The sequence below is a fragment of the Sceloporus occidentalis genome, unplaced genomic scaffold (assembly GCF_023333645.1).
Source record: "Sceloporus occidentalis isolate IW3139 unplaced genomic scaffold, rSceOcc1.0.p SCAF_1, whole genome shotgun sequence".
NCBI classification, from domain to species: Eukaryota; Metazoa; Chordata; class Lepidosauria; order Squamata; family Phrynosomatidae; genus Sceloporus; species Sceloporus occidentalis.
The window spans coordinates 26680211-26704601 of NW_028316981.1; the positions used below are offsets into that span (position 1 = coordinate 26680211).

At 40.6% G+C, this 24391-nt stretch overlaps 1 protein-coding gene across 10 annotated transcripts in view; it reads left to right on the plus strand.

Moving 5' to 3' along the window:
• The window catches only part of PXK (PX domain containing serine/threonine kinase like), a 70210-nt gene that overhangs the window by 38210 nt on the left and 7609 nt on the right, over window positions 1-24391 (plus strand). For 7 of the 10 annotated variants that reach the window (XM_089518516.1, XM_089518524.1, XM_089518562.1 and 4 more), the window contains exons 5-17: window positions 70-147; window positions 815-892; window positions 2208-2278; window positions 5230-5334; window positions 5963-6064; window positions 6769-6930; window positions 8306-8423; window positions 11128-11206; window positions 13257-13305; window positions 14438-14515; window positions 15022-15108; window positions 16444-16513; window positions 18904-18966. In XM_089518516.1, coding sequence (XP_089374642.1) covers window positions 70-147; window positions 815-892; window positions 2208-2278; window positions 5230-5334; window positions 5963-6064; window positions 6769-6930; window positions 8306-8423; window positions 11128-11206; window positions 13257-13305; window positions 14438-14515; window positions 15022-15108; window positions 16444-16513; window positions 18904-18966 — 1140 coding nt within the window. The remainder of the gene's footprint in view (window positions 1-69; window positions 148-814; window positions 893-2207; window positions 2279-5229; window positions 5335-5962; window positions 6065-6768; window positions 6931-8305; window positions 8424-11127; window positions 11207-13256; window positions 13306-14437; window positions 14516-15021; window positions 15109-16443; window positions 16514-18903; window positions 18967-24391) is intronic. The other 3 variants (XM_089518531.1, XM_089518540.1, XM_089518582.1) reach the window with 1 other exon arrangement.

A 24391-nucleotide genomic window follows, 5' to 3' on the forward strand; every position in this document is an offset into this window, starting at 1 on the left:
CAAAACCTTGCTTCATTGGTAATATTTATTAATCTGTGTCTAACAGCTGTCCAAAAATTATCTTTGCAGAAATTGCCTTACAACATGTTTCAATGTTCTTTCGGTCAGAACCAAAGTGGGAAGTAGTGGAACCATTAAAAGATATAGGTAAGAGTTTTGCTTGTTTGGTAAAGTGATTGTTTAACAGACCTCAGAAATTTCCTAATGGACTGTCCAGTCCAGTGATATGTCCTCTGAATTAGGGAAATGATCCAGTTTGCAGAGATGATCCAGTTTGAGACCACTTTAACTGTTCTGGCTCAGCGCTAGGGAATCCTGGGAACTGTAATTTATTGTGGCACCAGAACTCTCTTGACAGAGAAGGCTAAATGTCTCACAGAACTACAGTTCCCAGCATTGAGCCTAGGCAATTAAAGCTATCTCAGACTGTATTATTTCTCCAGTGTGTTTTGGATCTAGCATCTGCATTCTGTGTCCAAGGCCAAACTGGGTGCTATATCAGTATCATATGGCATTATTTCTGGTCTGGCTGTCAGGGACAGGTCTTTGTGTCCTATAGCTTAGACTGTTTTAACTGCCAGGACAAGTGAACCTGTCCTCTTTACACATACCATGACTCTTTTGTTGTTCCTTTAAAGAAGCGAAAGTGATGAGGCAATACCCAGTCAGACTTTTGAACTCAATTGCATTGATCAGAATTGGAAATGGATTATACTGAGTGCACATTTTGTGACTGGGTCTTATGCACAAACCCAAATCATTTTTCAGAGTTCAGCTGCAATAGTAAAGTAAACTATTGGTGCTTTATTTTTAGGCTGGAGGATACGGAAGAAATATTTCTTAATGAAGATTAAGAATCAACCAAAGGAGCGACTAGCTTTAAGCTGGGCAAGTTTATCTCTTTATTGTTTTTACTTCTCTTTTCAGAATTGCATCATGGCTTAGCAGCTGCCTCTTTGATCTCTTCCTTTATGCCCAGACTCTGTGTGTGTATATGTGTGTGTATCTGTCATTTTGTCTGGAGTTATACTACTGTGCTGAGGGCAGTATTTGTTGTAAACTGGCACACAGCAGAATAAGCAAAATGAGAACAACTGTGGACTATAGCAGTGGTCTCTGTGACTCTTGCACTGATTATAATTTAAACAGTCTGGTGATCCCTGAGGATCTGTGTTGTTACACAGAACCTCTTTTTATGCCAGCTTTCTCTCTGTCTATCATCTGCTAAAGCAGGGGCCAAAGCTAAAATACATATAAATACAAAATAAAGGCAAAATGTTATGAAAGATATTCTTGCATTACATATACTAATCCTGATACGATGAATAGAGAGAAGAGAGAGAGAGACAGAGAGAGGAAAGTGAGTGAAGCAGAGATTAAAGCAATGTAGTTGCATAATTTGCTTTCAATTGGATCTGTTATATTGACACCAGCAAGGTACACTGGGCCTTCAGTATTCGCTGTGGTTTGGTTCTAGGACCTCCTATGGATACCAAAATCACTTTATGCTTAAGTCCTATTATATAAAATGGTGTCCTTTATAGAAAATGTTAAAATCAAGGTTTGCTTTTTGAGATTTATATTTATTTTTTAATATCTTCAAACTGTGGGTGATGGAATCTGTGGACACAGAGAGCCAACTCTGTAAAGTGCAGATGGGGAAGAGGAATGTAGATGATAGCTAGGATGGCTGCATCTCCTTCCACAGCAATTAGATCAGACAGTACAGCTAAGATTCTGAGACCTCTTACAAAAGCATTCAGTGTCAGTGGTGTCCCTTAAGAACGCTATAGCACCATCACATTGTTTTGTGTATTGTAAAACACTACCTTTTGCATTCTGTAGGATGCATGTGAATCGAAGCAGCCCTCACCTAGACTGCCCTTACTGGATTTGGGGGCTGGGGAGGAAGTGATTGATGTTTCCACTGCAGCAGTGACATGAATTGTCCTCCCATCACACTGTGACCAAGTGGAAATTGAACACAGTTGATGAAGCAGATTTGTGGTTATTGGTGTGCCTCTCCCAGCTATGGGGTCAGCAGGGTAAATTTAAGAAAGCACTTCATAAAAAGCAGGAACATAAATTCCTTGGTGCCTCTGTGGCATAGCTACTTAATAATATCAGTAACATAGGAGGTGGTTGTTGTTGTGTGCTTTACTTAAAAGATCTTGTTGCAACTTAGTATCTGTTGTATTTTCAGGCAGACCTTGGCCCTGACAAATACCTGTCAGACAAAGATCTTCAGTGTGCTGTGAAACTTCTTTCCTCTTGTTCTGTGAGTACAAAAAAGACACCACACCTATACTCTTTCATTTGGCATAACACCAGATTTCATGGAGATCAGTAGTGAGAAAGGTACTATGCCCCACCTTGATTTCAAATACTGTAATGATCCTATGAATTATTCTTAATGGCCATGGGAAGTTAGAGAGCTGTGGAGCTCTTTTCCCATCACTGTGGCCTAAAAGTGTCTTGGAGGCATCTCTTGAAAATTTTGTACTTCTTTCCTTCAAAAAACCTATGTAGCACAAATGCTTCTGACTACAGCTTTCATCAGGTACAGCTACCAAATGATGGACATCATAGGCACTGTAATTGAACAACAGAGGCCAGGTTGGGGGAGATGTTTGATATAGAGTGTCGAAATAACAATCATTTCAAAAATTCAGTATGAAATAGTGTGAGGGATCGGATGTGTTATGCAGAGATGTGGCTTACTCAGTCATGCTGATGATACTGGGAACATTGGCAAAGAGAACCCTGCTAGCAAGGTCAAATGTTAATTTAGACAGGAAGCATATAATAGACACTACCTGTTACAAAATACTTTCTGGAAGCAAAGGACAGGGCAGATTGAGGGCTGACTCTTTGACCTTAATGGTTTGTTTACTGGCATCTAAATAAATCAGCCAAGGTCCAGAACAAGAACAAACATACTTTTCAGAGTTTTTTTTTTAAAAAAATGATCAGTATAAGTATATTTTGAAAGTGAATCCTGAAATATTGCCTTAATCCTTTATTGATCTTGACTTAATCTTGATTTATTTAGACAACTGAGAAAAGAAAAAGTTCTCAGCAAGTTTTATTTGGCATAAACTATTATAAGCTGCAGCCAAGTTCAACAAATGAGTAGAGCATTGCCCCAGTTAGCAGATATTTATCCATGTTCTGGAAGTGGGATGAGAAGAATAGAAATGTAAAAAGATGCAGACTGATGATCTTAACAAGTAGTTGCTGGGAGTTGATAAGGACATCCTAGCACAGATTGTTGATTATTGACTGCATGCAAAGTGGTGAAAATGCTTTGTTTAGTGTAAGTTTAAAAATACAGTACAGTTTAACCTTTAGGTGAACTTTATGGGTGAGGGATTGCAGTCAAAAAGCACCAAGGAGAATGGGAATGTAAAAACTACACTCAGTGAAAATTACTCAAATGATGATCATAAAATGAGCAAACATTGGTGGGCAGGGTTTTTTTAAATGTCCATACAAGGCTTCTCTTGTATTTTCTGGCAATTCCCAGCACTAAAAGTAACATTTTATTTCCACATTCAAGTGAATTTCTTTTTATTCCGGGGCATATTGGACAAAAGTATGCCTCTACTTTCTTTTTCTTCTTTTTTTTGCATTTTTTTTACAGTTAAAGTGCTATCATAGAACCATAGAATCGTAGAGTTGGAAGAGACCACAAGGGCCATCCAATCCAACCCCCTGCCATGCAGGAAATCTAAACCAAAGCATCCCCGACAGATGCATCAGTAAAATAGCACTTTGCACTATAACACTTAAAGAAAAAAATTAAAAACTCAAGAGGGAAACAATTTGCACTTCAAACCATAAAACAACTTCTTCATACCCTGCCCCAGTTTTACACATACCTTTAAAAGACCACTAGTGGGGATCCAAGAAATCACTACAAATATCTCCCCCAACTCCCCAAAAGAGTGGAACTGAATGGATGCAGAGCAAAGGTGACAACAACTAGCAAAATCCAAGGAGCTATATTATGAGAGTTCACACCTTTTTGGACCAGTTTGCAACAGCCCATAGTAAGATAAAAAGCCTTGTTTCTTTCAGGTACCACTAGACTCTTAGTTCTTTCAGCTATCCTGATGGAAATCTTTTAAAAAGGAAGTGAGGTTTGGTAAAATATTAACATTCTGGTCATTGTGTGATAACTTAATGTTTTGCTGCTCTGTTCAGTATATAATAAGACACAGGTGGATGGAAGAGAGCAGCACCCTTAAATTTGATTAGAGTGCCAAAAAGACTAGCCTGGCCTTGTTTGAAGCTAGCATCGGTACCTACTTTGCTTTGTAGTCTCTGTAGTTCAAAGTAGATAAGATTGAACATGGGACTTCTGCCAAGGACTGTTGATTCTGGGCTTTCCCTTTCTTCTACATCAGGCTGCATGTGGCCCCCAGAGGTCAAAACATTTTGCCCCCAAATGCTTTCTAGGGAACATGAGGGGCATTTTTGGCCATGCTTTGGGACCCCCATGCCATTTTAGGCCCATGAAAGGAACTTTTTAAAACCAGAAGTAAACTGGCAGTGACCTTCCAGTCAATGCCTGTTTTTTTTTTTAAAAAAGCCATCTCCTGGGCCTAAAATGACAGGGGGCATGTAGGGCGCAAAAAATAGTGTGTTTTTTTGTGGTGGAGTGTGTGTGGTGGGAGGTATAGTTCCCCAACGTCTCCTAGGAGGGTTAATGCCTCCCACGGGTGCCTACCCCTTCTCTACATAATGTATAGCAGAATTTTCCTTGGCCTTATTCTGTGATTTCCCACCCCACATCATCTGGTGCTACTAGAAGAAAATGCTGTGGCATTGCAACATGAGATAAGCTATGGAATGGGAAACGAGATGCACACCATTTTTCCTGGTAGCATTTGTTTGGCCCTTAATGTTTTTTCTCACATCCCTTTTCTGCCCTCTGCTGCCAAACTCCCTCTTGATTTAAATGTCTGTTGCATGGGATCTCTGCTTTAAGCTCAGATAGTAAAGCTGACCTGTTTGTAATTAGCATATTTAATTTGGGTAGCCAAGATTTTCAGTTCTTCAGACTGAACTGAGCAAATATGTATTAGAATTTTAGTGGAACCTAGTTAGCATGTGTGTCTTGAGATGTGATCCTGTGCACACCTACTCAGGAATAAGTCTCATTGATCTGGGGGTTGTTGACTAAATGTATAGTCTGTAAAAGTTTTTTTCTTCTCCTTTTGACAGCATCCCTATATTTATAAAGTCACTTTTGCGACAGCCAGTGAATCTTCTGCACTAGTAATCAGACCCTTCAATGAAAAAGGAACGCTAAAAGACCTGATATATAAGGTAGTGTAAGTATGAATTTAGGAAATATGATAAAATAGACTTGAGACTGTATTCTACAAGTTCACTATATGAGTTGCTCTGCTGGGTTAGTTCTTGATTTAGTCATAGTTCAGGTAGATCCACTGAAGTCAGTGGGACTTGCATTAGTCCAACTAAAGCAAATTTCACTGGCTGCATTGGGTCTAATCTAACTACATGTGGATGCAAACCCATAGATGCATGCAAGATTCAGATGGTTCTTAATAAACATTCCTGTTTCATGGGAAACAGAGTTTAATATATATTCATATATTCTTTTTTATGAAGTACGTATTTGAAACTGAAGTTAGTATTAGCAAGAACCATATTAAGAGGCACATAAATGAGAGTGCCTTCTCACCTGAAAAGCAAGTTGTGTGTGTGGCTTTTGTTTTGTTTTTGCTTCAGAATCTGTGATTTACTTACACATAACTATATAGTTGGTCTAAAAAAGTTGAGTAAAATTTCTTTAATCAAGTGACAGTCGTAAAAATTTTCTTAGCTACCTAGTAGAACAGTAACTTTTTTAAAATTGAAAAAAAAAACTAGTGCTGATCTGCTGTGTTCTATGATGGTCGATATTGATAATTATAACTATTTATTTTTAAAGGCAAAACCAAAAGATCAGTTTCTGAAGAAGTACTGCAACCCGAAAAAAATTCAAGGTCTTGAGATTCATCAGATAAAAACATTTGGCAGACAAATACTAGAGGCAAGTGTTTTTTATTTTATAAAGTACATTCACAGTTAAAAGAGACAGTTCTCATAAATACCATATTTACCTAGACAGTACAAAGATGTAACTAAAGCCCAATTGAGTTGTAATTTTTACATGTCCAAAATGTTACATTGGAATATACTCTCCAAATGAGTTTTCCAGAGAAGATCCATGAGAGATGCATGCCTTTTCTGCAAAATATAGCAAGCTGGAAAAAACAACACGTTGCTGTTGTGTTCACATTACAGGTCAGTTCCCATGCGAAAAACACTGCTTCTGAAGCAGGCCTTCTAAGTCAATGCACATCTAAGACCATCCAAAGTGTTTTAGATGTGATCCATAGATAAAATCAACTGAGCCCAAATGCAGTTGTTCCAAGTGAAATAGAGATAGCTTGAGAAGGAGAGATGAAATATGACAGCATGAAATAAAATTGAGACTTAGCATATGAGTGGGAAAGGAAGGGATACTGAGTACTGAAAATGCAAGCATTTAAGATAGTTGGGATGAAAGAAGCAACTCATTGAGGTGTGAACATACCTGATAATCATCACTGAGTGCAAGTTTGTAAGGAATGTCCTGATTCTGAAGTTCATTGAAAGGAGGGAGGATGCATCCTTGGAATAGCACAGTGTATTTACTAGAAGAATTAGTTTCCTCAGTCAAAAAAACGACTTTGTGTTTGTTTGGTCTTGTAGGTTGTAAAGTTCTTGCACGATAAAGGATTTCCTTATGGCCACCTTCATGCATCCAATGTAATGCTGGATGGAGACATATGCAGGTTGTTGGACTTGGAGAATTCATTGCTGGGACTGCCGTCCTTCTATCGGTCTTATTTTACTCAGTTCCGTAAAATCAATGTATGTTGGAATAAACACAGAAATGTTTTTTTATTGTATATGGGAATTCATTAAGATTTTTGATGCAATGCAGTAGTTTTTTAAGTTGTGATAATATGAATGCCAGATAGGTAGAAAATCAGTAAAGCCTAGAAACAATATACAGATTTCTGACTGTGTCAGTTACATAAGAAATCTGATGTTTCAGTTTAGGGAGTAAGAGGAGAAAAAATGGAGGGAGGCCTTCACCAAAAAGCAGAAAAACAAGCAAGGCCTCATGTGGATGTTGATTTGGTTTGGTTTTTCCTAGAGGGAAAGTAATACCAATCTAAAATGCAGTTTTATATCTCATTGTAGCTAGTTGATTTTTCTAGATGAATGTTAGATTGTATAATAAATATTCAGATTGTCATTATTTGGAGCTGCAGAAAATCCAGCATCCCCCCACACATACTATTTGTGGTGCAAACTTGCTTGTTGAATCTGATTCCAAGGAGAGGTGTGTGTGTGTGTGTGCGTGTGCGTGCGCGCGCGCCTTCACAAAGCCTTAAAAGGCTCTCAGTTTTCCCTAAGTCTTCAGCCCAGCCTCACCATTGCCACCTACTGTTGTAGCCCAAGACATCTGAAGAGCACTGGGCTGGAGAAAGATAATACTAAACCTGATGGAAGTTGTCCCTCCCCTGACAATCTAGTAGGAGCTGAATAACTGGCATCAGCTTTAGCTGGCATTTTTCAATTGTACTGTTGTAGAAGTATCATACTTCTTAAAACTTCTATTTTGTTGCTTATTGTATACAGAACATGAACTTGCAATATAACAATATGCTGGGAAAAATAATTTATGGAAACAGATGTAGGGAGAGTGCATCCCTGGAGATGTTCCTATCTTCCTCTAAAGCTGTTTTTGCCCTCTCAGCCCCTCCAAATTCCCAACATCACCCTTCTTTTGGCCAAAGAAAGAATGAATTGGTTTTTTGTGGGTTTTTCGGGCTATGTGGCCATGTTCTAGAAAATGTTCTAGAGCATGGCCACATAGCCCGAAAAACCCACAAAAAAAACATGGATGCCGGCCATGAAAGCCTTCGACTTCACAAAGAATGAATTACCTCTCCCAGAAGCCTATAAGAGTGGCACTTTACCTCTTAAAAGAGCTGCTTCCTATACTCTTTAATATTTTAAGCATGCTCATTTTTTCAAAATAAGAAGCCAACTTATGGTCACTTGTGGTTTTGTTTATTTTGGACAATTTTGGCAGGCCTACCAGAAGGCTCTGAGAGAAAGCCTGCTGCATTTAGCCACTCTTGACATGTATAATGCAAACAGAGATAATCAGTTGTTGTGGGATATCATGCAGATATTCCAGCAATGCATTTTTCACTGTTTATCTTCTTTTCAGACTTTAGAAGCTGTTGATGTCCATTGCTTTGGTCATTTGCTGTATGAAATGACATATGGGAGACCCCCAGATTCTGTTCCAGTGGACAGTTTTCCTCCTGCACCATCCATGTCTGTAGGTCAGTCAACCAGCTGGACCAATATTTCCACCTACCTTAGGCATAAATAGAGAATATTGGTGCTTTTCTTATACATATTTTATTTAGGCTTATCCACTTAGAGCGCGAAACCTTCTGCAGGGTGCCTTTTTGCTGATTGGCAGTTCTCATACCTCTACTTCTTCAAGCTAGAATGATTAGATGTGATTATCACATCTAATCATTCTAGCTTGAGGAAGTAGAGGTATAAGAACTGCCAATCAGCAAAAAGGCACCCTGCAGAAGGTTTTGCGCTCTTAACCAAGTAACCTCTCCCAGCTCGACCTGACAGAAACATATTCAACTGTGCTCTGATCACTGGCAGAATGGAGCTCCTTATTCCCATGCAGCTGACGTCTGGTAGAATAGTTTGGAGAGAGTTACAATCATGGCAATATTGTGAAAATTAGGACTTAAGTATCAATCATGAATTCAGGACCATTATGGATGAGTAAATCTAGGTAACTTCTGTATTTACAACTGCTACCTGATCACAATTATGACACTTTAGCTATTATTATAACCCCTCCACTACTTTAATCAGCTGCCTGGGGAAAGAGACGTCCATTCTGCCAGTGATGGGAGTACAGGTGAATGACATTTCTGTCAAAATTTGGGGGTGGGTTGTTGTGCCAGATAAGGTTACTTATGTAAGAATATTTAACCAACTACATGATAGAAAATACTAAGCAATGTTTATTAAAGTGAGATGTCCTCCCCTACTTGGATTATGCAAAAAGCTTCTCAGTGACCTGCTCAGCTATCCTGCCCCCACCCATTTGCCTTGTGTTATGGCATTCTTCCACACCCAAGTCAAGACGATTCAGATAGTTCTTGTGTTTAAAACTATGTTGTGAATTTAAGTAGTAGTGATCTTTCCTCCCCCACTTTCCTATCTGCTAGCCTCAGACCAAGAACTTGTATTTGAATATAAAGCCAATTGTTTCTCCTAATTGGGAAGCTCATTGTGGCAAAGTATAGAAACCCCAGCATTTGAGTTGGCTTGTAGTTTCCCAGAGTATGACTTGCATTTGAGGTGGTAGTTGTCAGGTGAGATAGTGTGTGCCTGTTAGCCCTTAAAGTACTCTGATTTGCACTGCTGGACTAATATGTATGCCTTAGCAATCCCAAGACATCTAAGCTTTGAAATGCCAGCCTCAGATGCTCACATTATGCACACTCAATGTCATATGTGTATAAATTATATTATGTTACTGTTGTTTGAAAGATCTTAAGTCATTCTCTATACACTGGTGTTGATTTTTTATCTGACCTTTAAAAAACATTGAATATTTATTTATTTAATATTCCGTCTTTCTCTCAAATTTGACACAAAAAGTGCTTTAAAACAACTGTAAAACAGTAGAATTTTAAAACACAATTAAAACACCACATTAATATAACCAGTTAAAAATACAAAAACCATTAAAAACATACTACATTTAAAATATAAAACCATTAAAAAAGATACAGGTGAATGCGACAATCAGGAGCACCTGTTATCAGCTTCGGCTGATATGCCAGCTGCGCCCTTTCCTGGAAGTAAAGGACCTAGAAACTGCTGTACATTCACTGGTAACTTCGCGACTTGATTTCTGTAATGCGCTCTACATGGGGCTACCCTTGTGCCTAGTCCGGAAACTTCAACTAGTGCAAAATATGGCAGCCAGGCTGGTCGCCAGAAAAACTAGGAGTGACCGAATAACATCCGTTCTAAAATCTCTTCACTGGCTGCCTATTAGTTTCCGGGCACAGTACAAGGTGTTGGTTATAACCTTTAAAGCCCTACATGGCTTGGGCCCAACCTATTTGAGGGATCACCTGCTCCCACATAATCCGCCCCGCACACTCAGGTCCTCTGGGAGGAATCTATTGCAGCCTTTAAAAACCAGACTAACTGCTACCTCCAGAGGACCTTCTCTGCAATTGCTCCCAAACTATGGAATGGCCTGCCAGACAAGATCTGTCAAATTGCCGGCTTAGATAGCTTTAAAAAAGCTGTCAAGACGGATCTCTTCCGGCAGGCTTTTCCTGAATAAAAGTGCCCGGCTACAGAATGACTGACCCCCACATCATGTATTAGCCCACCGCTCTGTCCTCGTTATATATATACTTTTAAATTCTGTTTTAATAGATATTTTAATTGTAACATGTTTAATCCTGTTTTAAGGGGGGGAATTTGGGACACAATGTTGTAAATGTGGATTTTAATGTGTTGTGAGCCACTTTGATTGTCTCGTCACAGAAAAGCGGGATACAAATAAAAAGTTTTATTTATTATTATTTATTTATTTATACAAAAGCAAACACCCCAGTAAGACACCTCCCTGGATGCAGTTACATATTAAAAGCCTATTTGAAAATAAAAGTTTTTGCCTGCTGGTGAAGGGAGAGCAGAAAGGGGGACAATCTAGCCTCCCAAGGAAGAGAATTCCAGGTGAGATTAGCCACTGAGAAGACTTTCTCTCGTGTCCTCACTAACTGAGCCAGTGATTGTGGTGGGATAAAGCGAAAGCCTTCCTCTGAAGACCTTAAGAGTTCTTGCAGGTTCATAGGGAGAGATACCATCTTTATGATAGTCTGGACCTAAGCCGTATAGGCTTAAGATACAGCAGGGTCTCTTTGTGTGTGTGTCTGTGTCATGACTGTTTTATCTTTGGTTTCTCTGATTTTTCTCTCAATTTAGTGACTGTATTGGAATCCATTCTTTCTCCTGAAGCCATGAAGAATGGCATGCCAGCCGTCTCTCGTCTCTTACAAATGCCGTAAGTTGTGTTTGGCAAAGGGAAGTGTACAATAAGGGCTAGAAAGTCTCACAACTGAGTTTAGATTCCATTACAAAGTTGGCTGTGTGGCTTGAATGGCAGCATCATAGATTGAGTGTCATGTGGCAAACAATTTCTTTAAAGCTACTCACACAGTTTTAGCAATTTCAACAGTTCTATTGCAGGCCTGAGTTGAATCACATAGGGAATGCCTTTAACCAAGTGACTTGCTCTACATTGCTGCATCTCTGAAAGTGAAATTCCTATGAGCTTTTTTAAAACTTGACATGAAGTAGGCCTGTAATACCAATTGAAATTAGAGGTTAATAAATAATAATAAATAATAAAAATTTTATTTATATACCGCCCTTCCTCAGATCAGGGCGGTTTACATCTTTCCAAAACACAATACAATACACATTAAAAACATATCACACCATTAAAAACAATTACCATAAAAACAAAAAAGCCCCGAGTTAGCCAGTCCTTTTGCCAGTGAGGAGGAAGGAGGTCCATAGGACTCTTAGTCGGGGAATGCGTTGCCAAAAAGGAAGGTCTTCAGATCCTTTTTGAATTGGGCCAGGGAGGCGGCCGAGCGGAGCTCTATGGGCAGCGTATTCCAAAGGGCCAGGGCGGCGATGGAGAATGTCTTCCTGGAAGTGGAGACAAGCCTAGCCCCGGGAACCCTAAGTAGTTGCTGCCCAGATGTTCTGAGGGTGCGGGACGGAATATACGGGGAGAGGCGGTCCTTCAGGTATCCTGGGCCCAAGCCATTTAGGGCTTTATAGGTCATCACCAACACCTTATATTGCGCCCGGAAGCGAATCGGCAGCCAATGCAGATCTTTTAGCACCGGTGTAATGTGGCTGGCCCTGGAGGTACCAGTGACCAGCCTGGCTGCCATGTTTTGTACCATTTGTAGCTTCCGGGTTTGGTATAAGGGTTGCCCCATGTAGAGTGCATTGCAGAAATCCAGTCTCGAGGTTACCAGAGCATGTACCACAGTTTCAAGGTCCCTCTGGGCCAGGTATGGGCGCAGCTGGCGAATAAGCCGAAGCTGATGACAGGTGCTCTTGACCGTCGCATTCACCTGAGCAGTCAGGTGAAGGGACGAGTCAAGAAGCCCCCCCAGACTGCGCACGGAGTCCTTCACAGGGAGCGTGACCCCGTTCAGGACAGGTGGAACCACCGCCATTCCTGGACCAGGGGAACCTATCACGAGTACCTCCGTTTTCTCTGGATTCAGCTTGAGTCGGTTTTCCCTCATCCAGCCCATTACTGACTCCAGACAGGCCACGAGAGGAGAGACGCCATCCTCAGTCACTGCATCAGTCGGAGACATAGAGAAGATTATTTGGGTGTCATCAGCGTACTGATAACCCCGCGCCCCATGTCTCCGGATGATCTCTCCCAGCGGTTTCATGTAAATGTTAAATAGCATGGGAGACAGAATGGCTCCTTGAGGGACCCCAGTTTTAAGGGCCCTCTCATCGGAGCACACGTCTCCCAGCTGCACCATCTGGGACCTCCCAGAGAGGTAGGACCGGAACCACTGGAGCGCAGTGCCCCCGATCCCCACCTCTGCCAGGCGCCCCAGAAGGATACCATGGTCTATGGTATCGAAAGCCGCTGAGATGTCCAAGAGCACCAACAGGGACACGCTTCCCCTGTCAGGGGGAAATCTGAAATACTCCAAAATTCAAAATTGTCTACATGCGAGGCTGAGATAGTGACACCTGTGCTTTCTGATGGTTCAGCGTACACAAACCTTGTTTCATGGATAAAATTATTAAAAATATTATGTTGTGACATTAGTTATGTTTATAAGTTGTAAACAAAACATAAATGAATTTCATGTTTAGATTTGGATCCCATCTCTAAGATATCTCATTCAATATTCAAATATTCCAAAATCTGAAATCCAAAACACTTTTGGTCCCAGGCATTTCAAATAAGGGAGCGTCAACCTGTATTAGCTTTGCAAGAGAGATCTAAATAGGGCAATGCTGGTACTTAGCTTTTGAAAATGTATTATCTGTTTTTCTTTCAGGTTATTCAGTGATGTCCTTTTAACAAATTCAGAAAAAACACAGTTTAAGGTACAGTTACTGACAGTTTTCTTCTTATGTCATCCAGCCCTCCTGATTCCCCCCACCAAAGTTGCAGTCACTGACACATTGTCCTCTTGACAAATGGCAGCAGATCTGTGTATAATGTTAGGTTTAATTCCCATTGAATGTCTGGATGTTAAGTTTCTTTGTCAGAATTTCTCCCACTTAACACCCCCCCCCCCCCATTCTCTCTTTTCTTGGCATGCAAGATAAAAAAATTTAAAATGCTCCTGTGCGCTTCCAATGTTGCAAATAGCCTGAACATATAACTGTTTCTCTGTGATCTTCTGTACTACACAGGTGCCGCTGTCTTCTTTTTCCTAAGAACAATGTTTCTTAAAATTGTATCGAGATACACAATTTTAGACCATCTTTATTATTCCTCTCTGCCAGCCAGCCAGCTGATATCAATTACTCCACCTTTACATCTCCCCAAAGATTTAGCCACAAACTTCAACATATACTACCTATGCAAGAACTGTATTTTCATTTCTTTCACTAAAATAGTTCAACTGCCTTCTTACTGTTGTTATCTTTCATAATACCTCAGGTTTATTTTGTTTCATTTCAAAGGTTACAAAAACAAAGCAAAATCCTCCTCCTTGGCTTTTTGCCATCTATCTACTTTGTTCCTTCATTCTATCTCTGTGTGGTGTTCATTCTTGCATGCCCTCCGGTGCTCTATTGCACTCCTGTTCTTCTAGGCTACCTGCTATGTCCAGAATAGTTTTTCCTGCCCTTTGCTAGTTTCCAACTGTGAGGCTGCCTGGTGAATGATCTTCCCTGCTTATGATGTCATTTGTGAGTGCCATCGAGAGGGATGCCATTGGTAGAAGAGAATGAGGCCCCAATCAAGTGGTGGCATAACCGCTACTACACAGTTAAGCAAGAGTGCTACTAAAACTCTGGGTGATTGGCACTAATGCAGCAAGGATTTCTGATTCTTGAAGAGCTGCTGAATAATCACATCCTCTAGCTAGCCTATTAGACTGTTGGAATATTGAAAGTTGTAGCCACACTCCAACTTTGATAGAACAAATTTCTGGGCTCAGAATTCTTCAATGACCAACCACTCAATTCTGTGGCAATGTCAGCAAACGTTTTTTCTTTCACTCATCAGATTCCCACTAAATTAAAAGAAGCTCTGAAGATTGCCAAAGAATGTATAGAGAAGAGACTAGTAGAAGAACAGAAACTGGTAATTTTAAGCTGTTTATTCCTTGTATTAATGTCCCTATGTTCAAATATACTGTGTTGACAAACAGTTATTGCTGTGAAGTTGAAGGCTTTCATGGCCACATCCATAGTTTTTTGTGGGTTTTTTGGGCTATGTGGCCATGTTCTAGAAGAGTTTATTCCTGATGTTTCGCCAGCATCTGTGGCTGGCATCTTCAGAGAAATAAACACATGGACACATAGCCTGAAAAACCCACAAAAACCAATAATAATAATAATAATAATAATAATAATAATAATAATAATATGCCTGCTGCATAGTTTGAGGGCCCAGGGCTTAATGCAACAGTGATGAGATTATAAATTGATAATTCTCATGTATGGCAGAAGCACAAAAAAAAGGGGGGGGGGAAGGAAGCATATTTGATTATCAGAGCCACTGTAGCAAGAAGAGCATCAGAAAAAAATTGTTAGATGCTGGGCAAATTGTTTGGTTTCTTTTTAAATTGTTCACCTTTTTCTTCAAAGATTCATCAGCACAGAAGACTGACGAGAGCTCAGTCTCATCATGGTTCAGAGGAAGAGAAAAAAAGGAGGAAGATCTTGGCACGAAAAGTAAGTAACATGTCAATTTGTTTTGTGTCTTCAAGTTGTTTTTTTACTTATGGTGACCTTAAGGTGAACCTGTTACAGAGTTTTATTGACAAGATTTATTCAGATGAGGTTTGCCATTGTAATTCTTTGAGACTGAGAGTGTGTGACCTGCCCAAGATCAGCCAGTAAGTTTCCAGCTGGGATTCAAACCCTGGTCTCCAGAGTCATAGTCCAACACTCAAACCAATACAAGATGGATAAAAGAGTCCTTTAAAATTGTTTCCATGATCCTTGTTTCTTCTTTAAACAAGAATAGATTGCTGTCTATTTTGTAATGTATTGTTCCTCATATTTTTATCTTTCCCACATTTAATTTAGGAATGTGTATAGGATTGTCACATTTCTGACTTTGCAGTCTCTTGGGGGTACTGGGGCACTAGATTGTGAGAGGTCCTAGGTAGCCCAAAGCCAAACAATTCTTGCTTTAAGAGAGGGCGGAGATAGCCCATGGATACCTAGCCCTCCACATTTTTCAGATCTTTATGCTCTCTACAACCCCCTAAAGCCCCTGAACTACTACTTAATTTTTAACCCAAAATTTGAGCTTTGTTTGGTAACAAACAAAGCTTAAATTACAGCCTATATGCACCTAAAAAATCATAATGCATGAAAATGAATGCAAAGCACTCTTCCGTGCCCTCCTATACATCCCTTAACTACAGCCCTGCCAAAGTGTCTTCATATTTGTTTTAATATTGGCCAAAAATGGCGACCAGAAGAGATGTAACACCATTTTGGATCAACATCTTGGCTGATACATAGCAGAATGCAGAGGTGCTTTTGGAACAGGACAGGTGGGTTCAGCCTGTGGGGAGGCTGAAGGGATTAAAATTGGCCTCTGTTCCCCACACAGTTGCCCATCCCAGCTTTCCATAGGTTAGTGGAAGCTGAACAGGTTAGTAGAAGGTTGTGCATATGAAGAGAGACAGTTACTTCTTTTCCATTTCCATGTCACGGTAGTGAGCAGAATAGTTGTAGCTAACAATAAGGGAAGGTTCAGAATTCAAGTCTCACCATGACTCTTTTGAACTAACTTCATGTTATAACAATATAGATTATTTTTAGATCCTGTTTAGTGCTGCAGCTGGGACTTGTTCTACTCAGAAGTTGAAGCTGTGGAGATTGGGGCTCTGTAGTAACAGCCTGGCCATTGTTTCCTAATTCTAACAGGACTGGCCTGTGGAAGATGACAAAAAAGTTTGGGGGTTGGGCAGAGTGGGAATGAAATGGTACTGAATGAAATATCTGGAAATTGTTGCATCCTTTCTCTTTTTTTGTCTGGTGTGATGTCTTTAGAAGTCTAAACGCTCAGCCTTCGAGAGTGGGGAAGAACAAACTATGAAATACAGCAACTCAAATAATTCAGGTAATTAGCTGCACCAAGACAGGAACCTTGTTGTGACAGGAGGTGCTTGGAAGGCTTTATGACTATCATGGAGTCTATGATCGCTGCAGATTTCAGTCCTGAAAAGTTAGGAGGGCTGCTACTCTTGTCTGAACACCATCAAAGATCAAGTTGTGAATATGTGGAGCTTTCTCTGGGATAACGATTGTTATAGTTAGGATTACCTTATTAGTCTGTTTCCTTATGAAAATGAGAACTAGTGGTAGACCAACCATCAGCTTCGCATACCATGCCCCCTTACTCCTCTGTCCATGACAGAGATTGATTGGATTGGTTCACTGAGACCAGAAGCTGAAATAACACACATCAACTTAATACAGGTTAAGAGAACTGGGGTGCAAAATTTGACCTGTAGAAGCTAATAGCAGGTAATTTGGGCAATTGTCCTGCTTGAGAAAAAGGTATATCTGTTTGAACGAGGAGAAGAGGAAGCTGGCTACCAGGATCTGGCAGGAGGTCTTGTTTGCAGGCCATTGACAGCATATTACACATGCAAAACTAAATTGGCCAAGTCAAATGATATGCAGAAGATGTATGCATTTGTTACTTTAAAAAGAAAAATGAAATGGAGTGATGGGAAGCTGTGAATTTAGATAGAACAGTAGCTGGTAGTTGGGGATGCTTAACCCAACCTTACCCAGGTTTGTAAAGTCGAAGGCTTTCATAGCCGGCATCCCAGATCACCAATTAGCAGACACTAATCCTCTTTTGCATTAGCCTCCCAGCCTGAGGCCTGCCATCAGCAACAGAACAATACACATGCAAATCACTCCTGCATTCCCAGGCTCACACAGTATGTGTGTGTGTGTGTGTGTGTGTATATATATATATATACACATACATACACACACACACACACACACACACACACACACACTTTTTCCAGGCAAGCATTCTCTGAAGATGCCAGCCATAGATGCTGGCGAAACGTCAGGAAGAAACTCTTCTGGAACATGGCCACATAGCCTGAAAAACCCACAAGGAACTTACCCAGGTTTTTACCTTCTGGAGGCCTTGGGTCACTACTCCCAGAATTCCTCAACCATGGTTTTCTCAACACTTTCCCCATGGGTTGTTCCCCCACTCTACTACATTAGAGTACACTACAAAGGAGCCCTGGTGGTGCAGTGGTTAAATGCCTGTACTGCAGCCATTCACTCAAAACCACAAGGTTGCGAGTTCAAGACCAGCGAAAGGGCCCAAGCTTGACTCAGGCTTGCATCCTTCCGAGGTCGCTAAAATGAGTACCCAGACTGTTGGGGGCAAATTAGCTTATTTGCTGATCTTTGTAATAGCGGTATATAAATAAAACAAATTATTATTAAATTATTATTATACATAACCAAAAACAAACACAACATGACACCATTGGAAGACTATTCATGCATCTCTCATATATAGTTTAGTTTGCCCCTTGCGTTTATTTCAGAATACAATCAAAAATTCAGTTCTTTGCAACAGTTTTGGGGTTTCTTGTTTATGGCCATATATTGATGGCCACTTTTGACTTAGCAAATCCATGCTTTTCATGTGAGACATGTGTACAGTCAATAACATTTCTTTGAAAAAGTCCAGATCACTGGGCATGTCTGTCTACTACTGGTTGCTCCCGCATTTTGACAACATTCGTCTCACAAATGAGAGGGGGAGAGTGCCGAGCCAGTGCTCCAAATTGTACAGCTTCACCTACCTCAGGATTTAACTGTCTTGTTTTGATTGTTTTTCCATTGCACTTTGCCTAATTCTTTACCTTGGATATAAAGCCAAACTACATTAGGCATTTTTGTATTCATTATGCCTGGTTTAAAAAACAAAATGAAATGATCCTTGGTTTTGTTCCTTTTCTGTTTTGTTTTTTTTCCTTCTCCTTTTGGTGGTGGTGGGGGAGATCTACATGAGGTTTTCTCCATTTTGAAGTATTTGCAGGGAACTCCCAGCACTTGCAAGGACTTTTTATTCCCATGCCCCAGCTCAGGTTAAATCGACCCAGTTTTTCCATGGCTGTCTGGCTGGTTGTGTTAGCCATACAGATATTTGTTCTCTGGAGCAGCAGAAAACAAGCTTGCTTCCTCCTCAGTGTGACATCCCTTCAAATATTTAAACAGGGCTATCATGTCACCTCTTAACCTTCTCTTCTCCAGGCTAAACATACTGGGTTCCCTGAGCCGCTCCTTATAGGGCTTGGTTTTCAGATCTCTAGAAATGTATGCCGTTGAATGTATAATTTGGTCTTGGGCTTGTTTTGTCAGACTTCCAGTTTATTCCAGTTATTCTAGTGTGTCTCTTGTTAAGTCAGGAAATGGATTTTGAAGCTGTATCTCATAAGCAACTGTGAATGTTTTTTTATTCAGCAGGCTCTGGGGCAAGCTCACCTCTAACGTCGCCTTCTTCTCCTGTCCCACCTTTTACAGCAGGTGAGTTAAAAGCATCAAAACACTGCTTGCCTATCAGTGCCTTGGTGTGTTGCTAAGCAAAATGTGAACCATCATGTCCTTTAGGATAAAAAAAAATACTTATCCAAAAATGTGCTTATTTTTGCTGTGCAGGCAGATAAAGAGTTTGGATTTTGGGCTTCTCTTTGTTAGTGAAGAATCTGTGTCAATCTTTTTGCTTACCAGCTTCCATAGTAATCCTCGAGAAACCTTTAATCCTGCCTGCCTCACTATCTTTCTCAGTAACCCCTGAGTTCTGTCCGGAATTTCCCAAACGATATTTGCAGTATTAGCACCATGTGGACTCTATCTGTGTTTCCTGCTTTTGTTATTCAAGGATATCTTTTTGCACTGAGATTAATACTTCCAACTCCTGGGTCAGCAAGTATGCACAGCTGTTATTTGACATGTCAGCGGAGAAATAATTCAGGGAATTGATGCATTTTATTTCCAGCAAGAGGGGAAAGGGTTTGAAGCACCTCTGTCAACACAGTGGCAACTGGTGGCTGTAAATTCAGTAGCAGCATAGTGTGTCAGATAAGAGACTGAGCTTAAAAGAGTGTCTGATTTTGATTCCAATTCTGTCATGACTCTAGCCTTAAGCCAACCAGTGTCTTCTTCCTGTTTACATTTTACAGATAATCATACTGACGGGATTAGAACTGTACAGTAAGGGCTAGAAAATTATTATGGATGAAGCACTTTGAAGATGCATTTGTATTATAGAAAATAAAAAGCCTTATATGTGTGTAGTCCTCAGTGTCCATCTCTGAGCTTTGGGCACTTCTACATATCCCAAGTGAATATAAACAAAGTGGTATATATTGAATTGCATGATATCTTATGACTTTTTGAGTCTAGGTTAGCTGTCTTGTTTTATCATGTGAATATGCTATTTTGGAGAGTGGGATCACAGGAGTTTTTTTGTTGACCCATTTTATGACAGGTAAAAATATTTAGACAGCATGCTATTTTTATACTTTGTGGAAAGAAGTGATTTGTATGCAGGTAATCTTTGTATTCCTCCGTGAAAGTTTGTCTACAGGGTTGATGATTTCCTAAAATGAAAGCTATTGATATTTTCAAGCCATTGCATAGAAAGTAGTCTTCTAAGCAATATAAACCTGATGGTCTGTAATACCTTGTCCTTCTACGGATGGTCTTCTGTGCTTGCTTGCAAAGGATATCTTTGCTCATTTTACAGAAATTATAATGGTTGCATGAGTTTACTGATAAGAATTGTTTCAGCATGATGACTGCAATTCTGCTTTTGAGTGATGTGTTTGTTTTTAGTCCTCTGGAATACTGCCACCATTTAAAAAGCTTGTCTTTTAACTACCAAAACTTATGCTTAGGCTTACTTGTTATTCTGATAGCATGTTAGTATCACTCTGGTCCAGATTTTTCCAGCACCTTCTCTACATCTTGGTGTTGGTCTTATTGTTATCCTCATCATCCCAAAGCACAGCTTTAGCCTCTTTTTTTAGATAGTTCTGCTCCCAGAGCACCACCTCCCATGCTGATGTTTACTAAGGCCCCTTTTACAGTTGCAAGTATCTTTGATGTCCAAACTAAGGGTGAGGATAAATTATTTGATTCAACATGCCAGATTGTTAAAAATGCAAATATCATCGGCTGAAAGGTGACACTTTCTGCACAGCAGATGCAGAAGAGAAGAAATAATACACATAAGTGCATGCATGCATGCACACAGAAAGAGGACTCGGTCTAGAACAGCCATTTTAAATCCTGTGCAGATAAAACCTTAGAGAGTCAATTCCATCCACCATGAGAGACTGCTTCTCAATAAAGAGAATACTAGTACATTTATGTTGGATATTCCCCTTGACAGAAGATTCCACAGTGTGAACAGGACTTTGTAGTAAGTATCACTCTGTGGTCGTAAGTCTCTGCACACTCATAAAGGACAGACAACCTTGTTTGTATATGCCCTGTTGAACAGTTCCCTTATGTTACTTTTTATTATTTGATTAGGCTTGCCATATCCCACCTGTGGGCGGGACTTTCTAGGTTTTGGGCGGATCCGCACGGTCCCGCCCCGGTTTGACCCCGCCCCTGGGATTTCGCCCACCCCCGGGCTGAGGGGAGGATTCCCTCCCCGCTCGAGCTCTGGTGTCACCGCCGCTGCAGCGAGGCCAGAGCCCAGGCCGGGAGGGAAAGCCTCCCTGAAGGGAGGATTCCCTCCCTGCCTTAGCCCCGCCGCCGCAGCAGCGAAGCCGGGGTTCAGGTGGGGGGGGAGCCTCCCTGAGGGGAGGATTCCCTCCCCGCTCGAGCTCCGGTGTCGCCGCTGCTGCTGTGGGGCCAGAGCCCAGGCCGGGAGGGAAAGCCCCCCCTCAGCGAGGCTCCTATTCAAATGTAGGGGACACACACACACAAAAAGTGTCCTACATTTGAAAATTTTGTCCTACATTTGTCCCGGTTTGGAGGTCCTGAGGAATGGCAACCCTATATTTGATGCACTTCCTCAGCTCACCTATATATTTTAAAAGATACTATACTCAGTCCTTCAGTCAAAGATTCATCTTCAGGATCACTTACAATAATGTAAAATAATAGCAACCTTTAAAGTATCAAAGGGCAATGAAACAGCTTTGTCTGTTACACCAACAAATGGTTAAATTTAAATGTCTTCAAAGTCTACATATGAAGGCAATTTTTTTACTGTCACAAATAAGATAACAGTGTCAGAACCTGAAAAATGCCCCTAGGAAAAAATATTCCCTTATCTAAGTGCTGACCTGTGTTAGTTCTCCTTCACTGTCTTAAAAACTGTGTCACATTCAGACATAAGCACTGCTGAGATTATCAAAATTGTAAAATGTTTTTTCCTCTGGTTGCATATAAAACTAGGTGTGTTGTTCTTTCTTAGTCAGAAAGCACAACAGATATTTCAGAAGAGTTGTAACTCATCTGCCCTCTGATGGCAGAGCCACATGCTTGGAAATGTTTCATGTAAACCTTCAATGCTTTCACGGGATGTTAGATCTTTCAGTTGGAAAAAAATGCAGTGTGCATATTACCCTTGCCTTCACCACTCCCTTCTTTCTTAATTGACTTTTCCCTTTTCTGAAGTGAGAACCTTTGTGAGGTAATAAGTTACAAGTAGACAGCGTGGTGTAGTGATTTGAGCAATAAGACTAGGACTTGGGGGATCAGGATTCAATTCTCCGCTTGGCCATGGAAACCCACTGGGTTCGTCACAACTTCTCAGCTCCAGAAAACCCTGTAATAGGTTTGTCTTAGGGTCACCATAAGTCAGATATTACTTGAAGGTACACAGCAACAAAATCTACAACCACAGCTGCTTGGCTGCAAAATCTGCAAGACCAGGAGGAAAGAGAGAGATGAAGATGAAGTAAACAGATAAAGTAAAGCAGTGCTTTGTAATCCTCCCTATACTGAGGACTGTGGCAGAACACAGTAACCAGGCATATTGCTTAACTTGACTGCTGGCCGGGACTTAAGCATTCCTGCCAAAAATGTACTAAATGATATATGAGCTTCACCTCCTTTGCTGAATAGATCAGAGAAGACTGTGTGATAGCTTTGTTAGTTAAGATTAGCTCAGGATTTCTACCCACATCCATGTACTTCTAATAATATATATTGTAATAAATTCTAGGACACACTCTCAGAAGGGGAGTGTGATTTACACAAATAGTACCTTTATCTGTTCCCAGGTTTTTTTTCAGGATAAATGCAGATGTAAGTTATTTGTAAGCAGCAACAAATGACACTGTAGGAAAGCCAAAGTACACAGGCCCTTGACAGAGTTAATTTTTGTAGGGTGGAGCAACAGGTTGGGGCAGATCTGCATCGACATCTTAATAAATGTAATCATGTGGTGAGAAGTTCCACCCTTTAATGGTTTTGAAGAATCAGTAACAGTACCTTGAAATCATAGACAGCTGCTAAAGGATGAATATATGCATCTCCCTAAGCAGACTAGGCTTTGCATTTTCTATCATCTCGTTTTTGTGGATGTTAAAATGAATGTGTTGCATTGATACAAATCTCTATGTGTGTTCGTGGTTTGCCTGTCACCATCCAAGCAGCTGGTACACTCATCCCTCCACATTTGTGGCTTTGACTTTTGTGGATTTGATTATTCTTAGATTTTCTCAATATGTTCTCTCTTAGAATATCTAGGTCCTCCAGTGAAGTTCTATAGTCAGTTTTAACCAAAAGTTGCACTGAAGTACCTAGAGGTTCCTAGAGAGAACACTCCAGTAGGCATTTGTAGCTCCTCCAGCACAATTCTATGGTCAGTGCCTAGCAGATGTTGACCACAGAGTTGCACTGGAGGACTTAGAGATTCCTAGAGAGATATTCTCTCCAGTAAAAACAGTGTTTTTGTTATTTGTAGTTTTTCCACATTCGCAGAGGTTCTGTGCCCCTAACCCCAGAGTGGTTGCATTGTGTTTTCCATTGGCTCAGCTATCCATAGAGGAATGGTGAGGAAGAAACCCTACAAGGGTGGCGCCTCACACAATTGGCATCCAGAGTGAAATGGCTCTAATTATTTCTTTAGCCCTAGTGGAAAAACAACTCCCAAAATTCTTTTTGCTTTACATATTTAGATGGTGGCAGATATTGATGGCTGGATAAGTATCTAAAGCTCTGGGTCTTCAGCATATGTACTTTTGCATGTTTGTTTGCATGTTTAGGGTGTTTTGAGGGGAGGTACTATGCCATCAGGTTGTTCTCTCTTTTATTTTAAAAATCCATTTTTCCAGTTTAGAAACATCAGTGGGAAGATGGTTCTTTAGAATAAAAGAGAAGACGTGATACAGTGATGTCTGTCTTGTTTACATGTTGGCTATGCCCTTCCTCATTCAGGTGTTGACCTAGATTGCACTGTTGTATGTGCTTACTTGGGAGTAAGTCTCATTGAATGGAGGAGGAGTTATTTCTATGCAGAGGTTTCTCTGTACCTAAGTGTCCTACATTGGAGATGGGTAGAAAGCTAGCCAGTTTTACATGGACCAACTTATACTTCCTGGTTGCCTTGCAAAGAGTACTGGAAAGAGTAGATCTGATCCTGGCCCCGCAAGGCACTTTTATTTTTAAACAGGATTGCAGCCTCTAGTAATAAAGATTAGTAGTGCCTTCCCAGACATTGTGCATTATATTTAAGGCCATATGCATCTGGGGATAGCCTTCTGTATAAATATTACTGGTTGGATGAAAAACCACAGATGCTGCAGCATGATTGCCCAACCTCAGTCCACAGATCATGTGCAGCCCCAATAAAATACTTCCAGTAGCTCTGGTTAGCTCTTTGGGGTACAGACAGCAGGAGAAAGGGCCTGGCTGAAACTCCTCCAGACAGCCTTTGTCTGCCCAGTTAAAAAACACACTTGCTTCTTCAGGGTGTTCTGTGAGA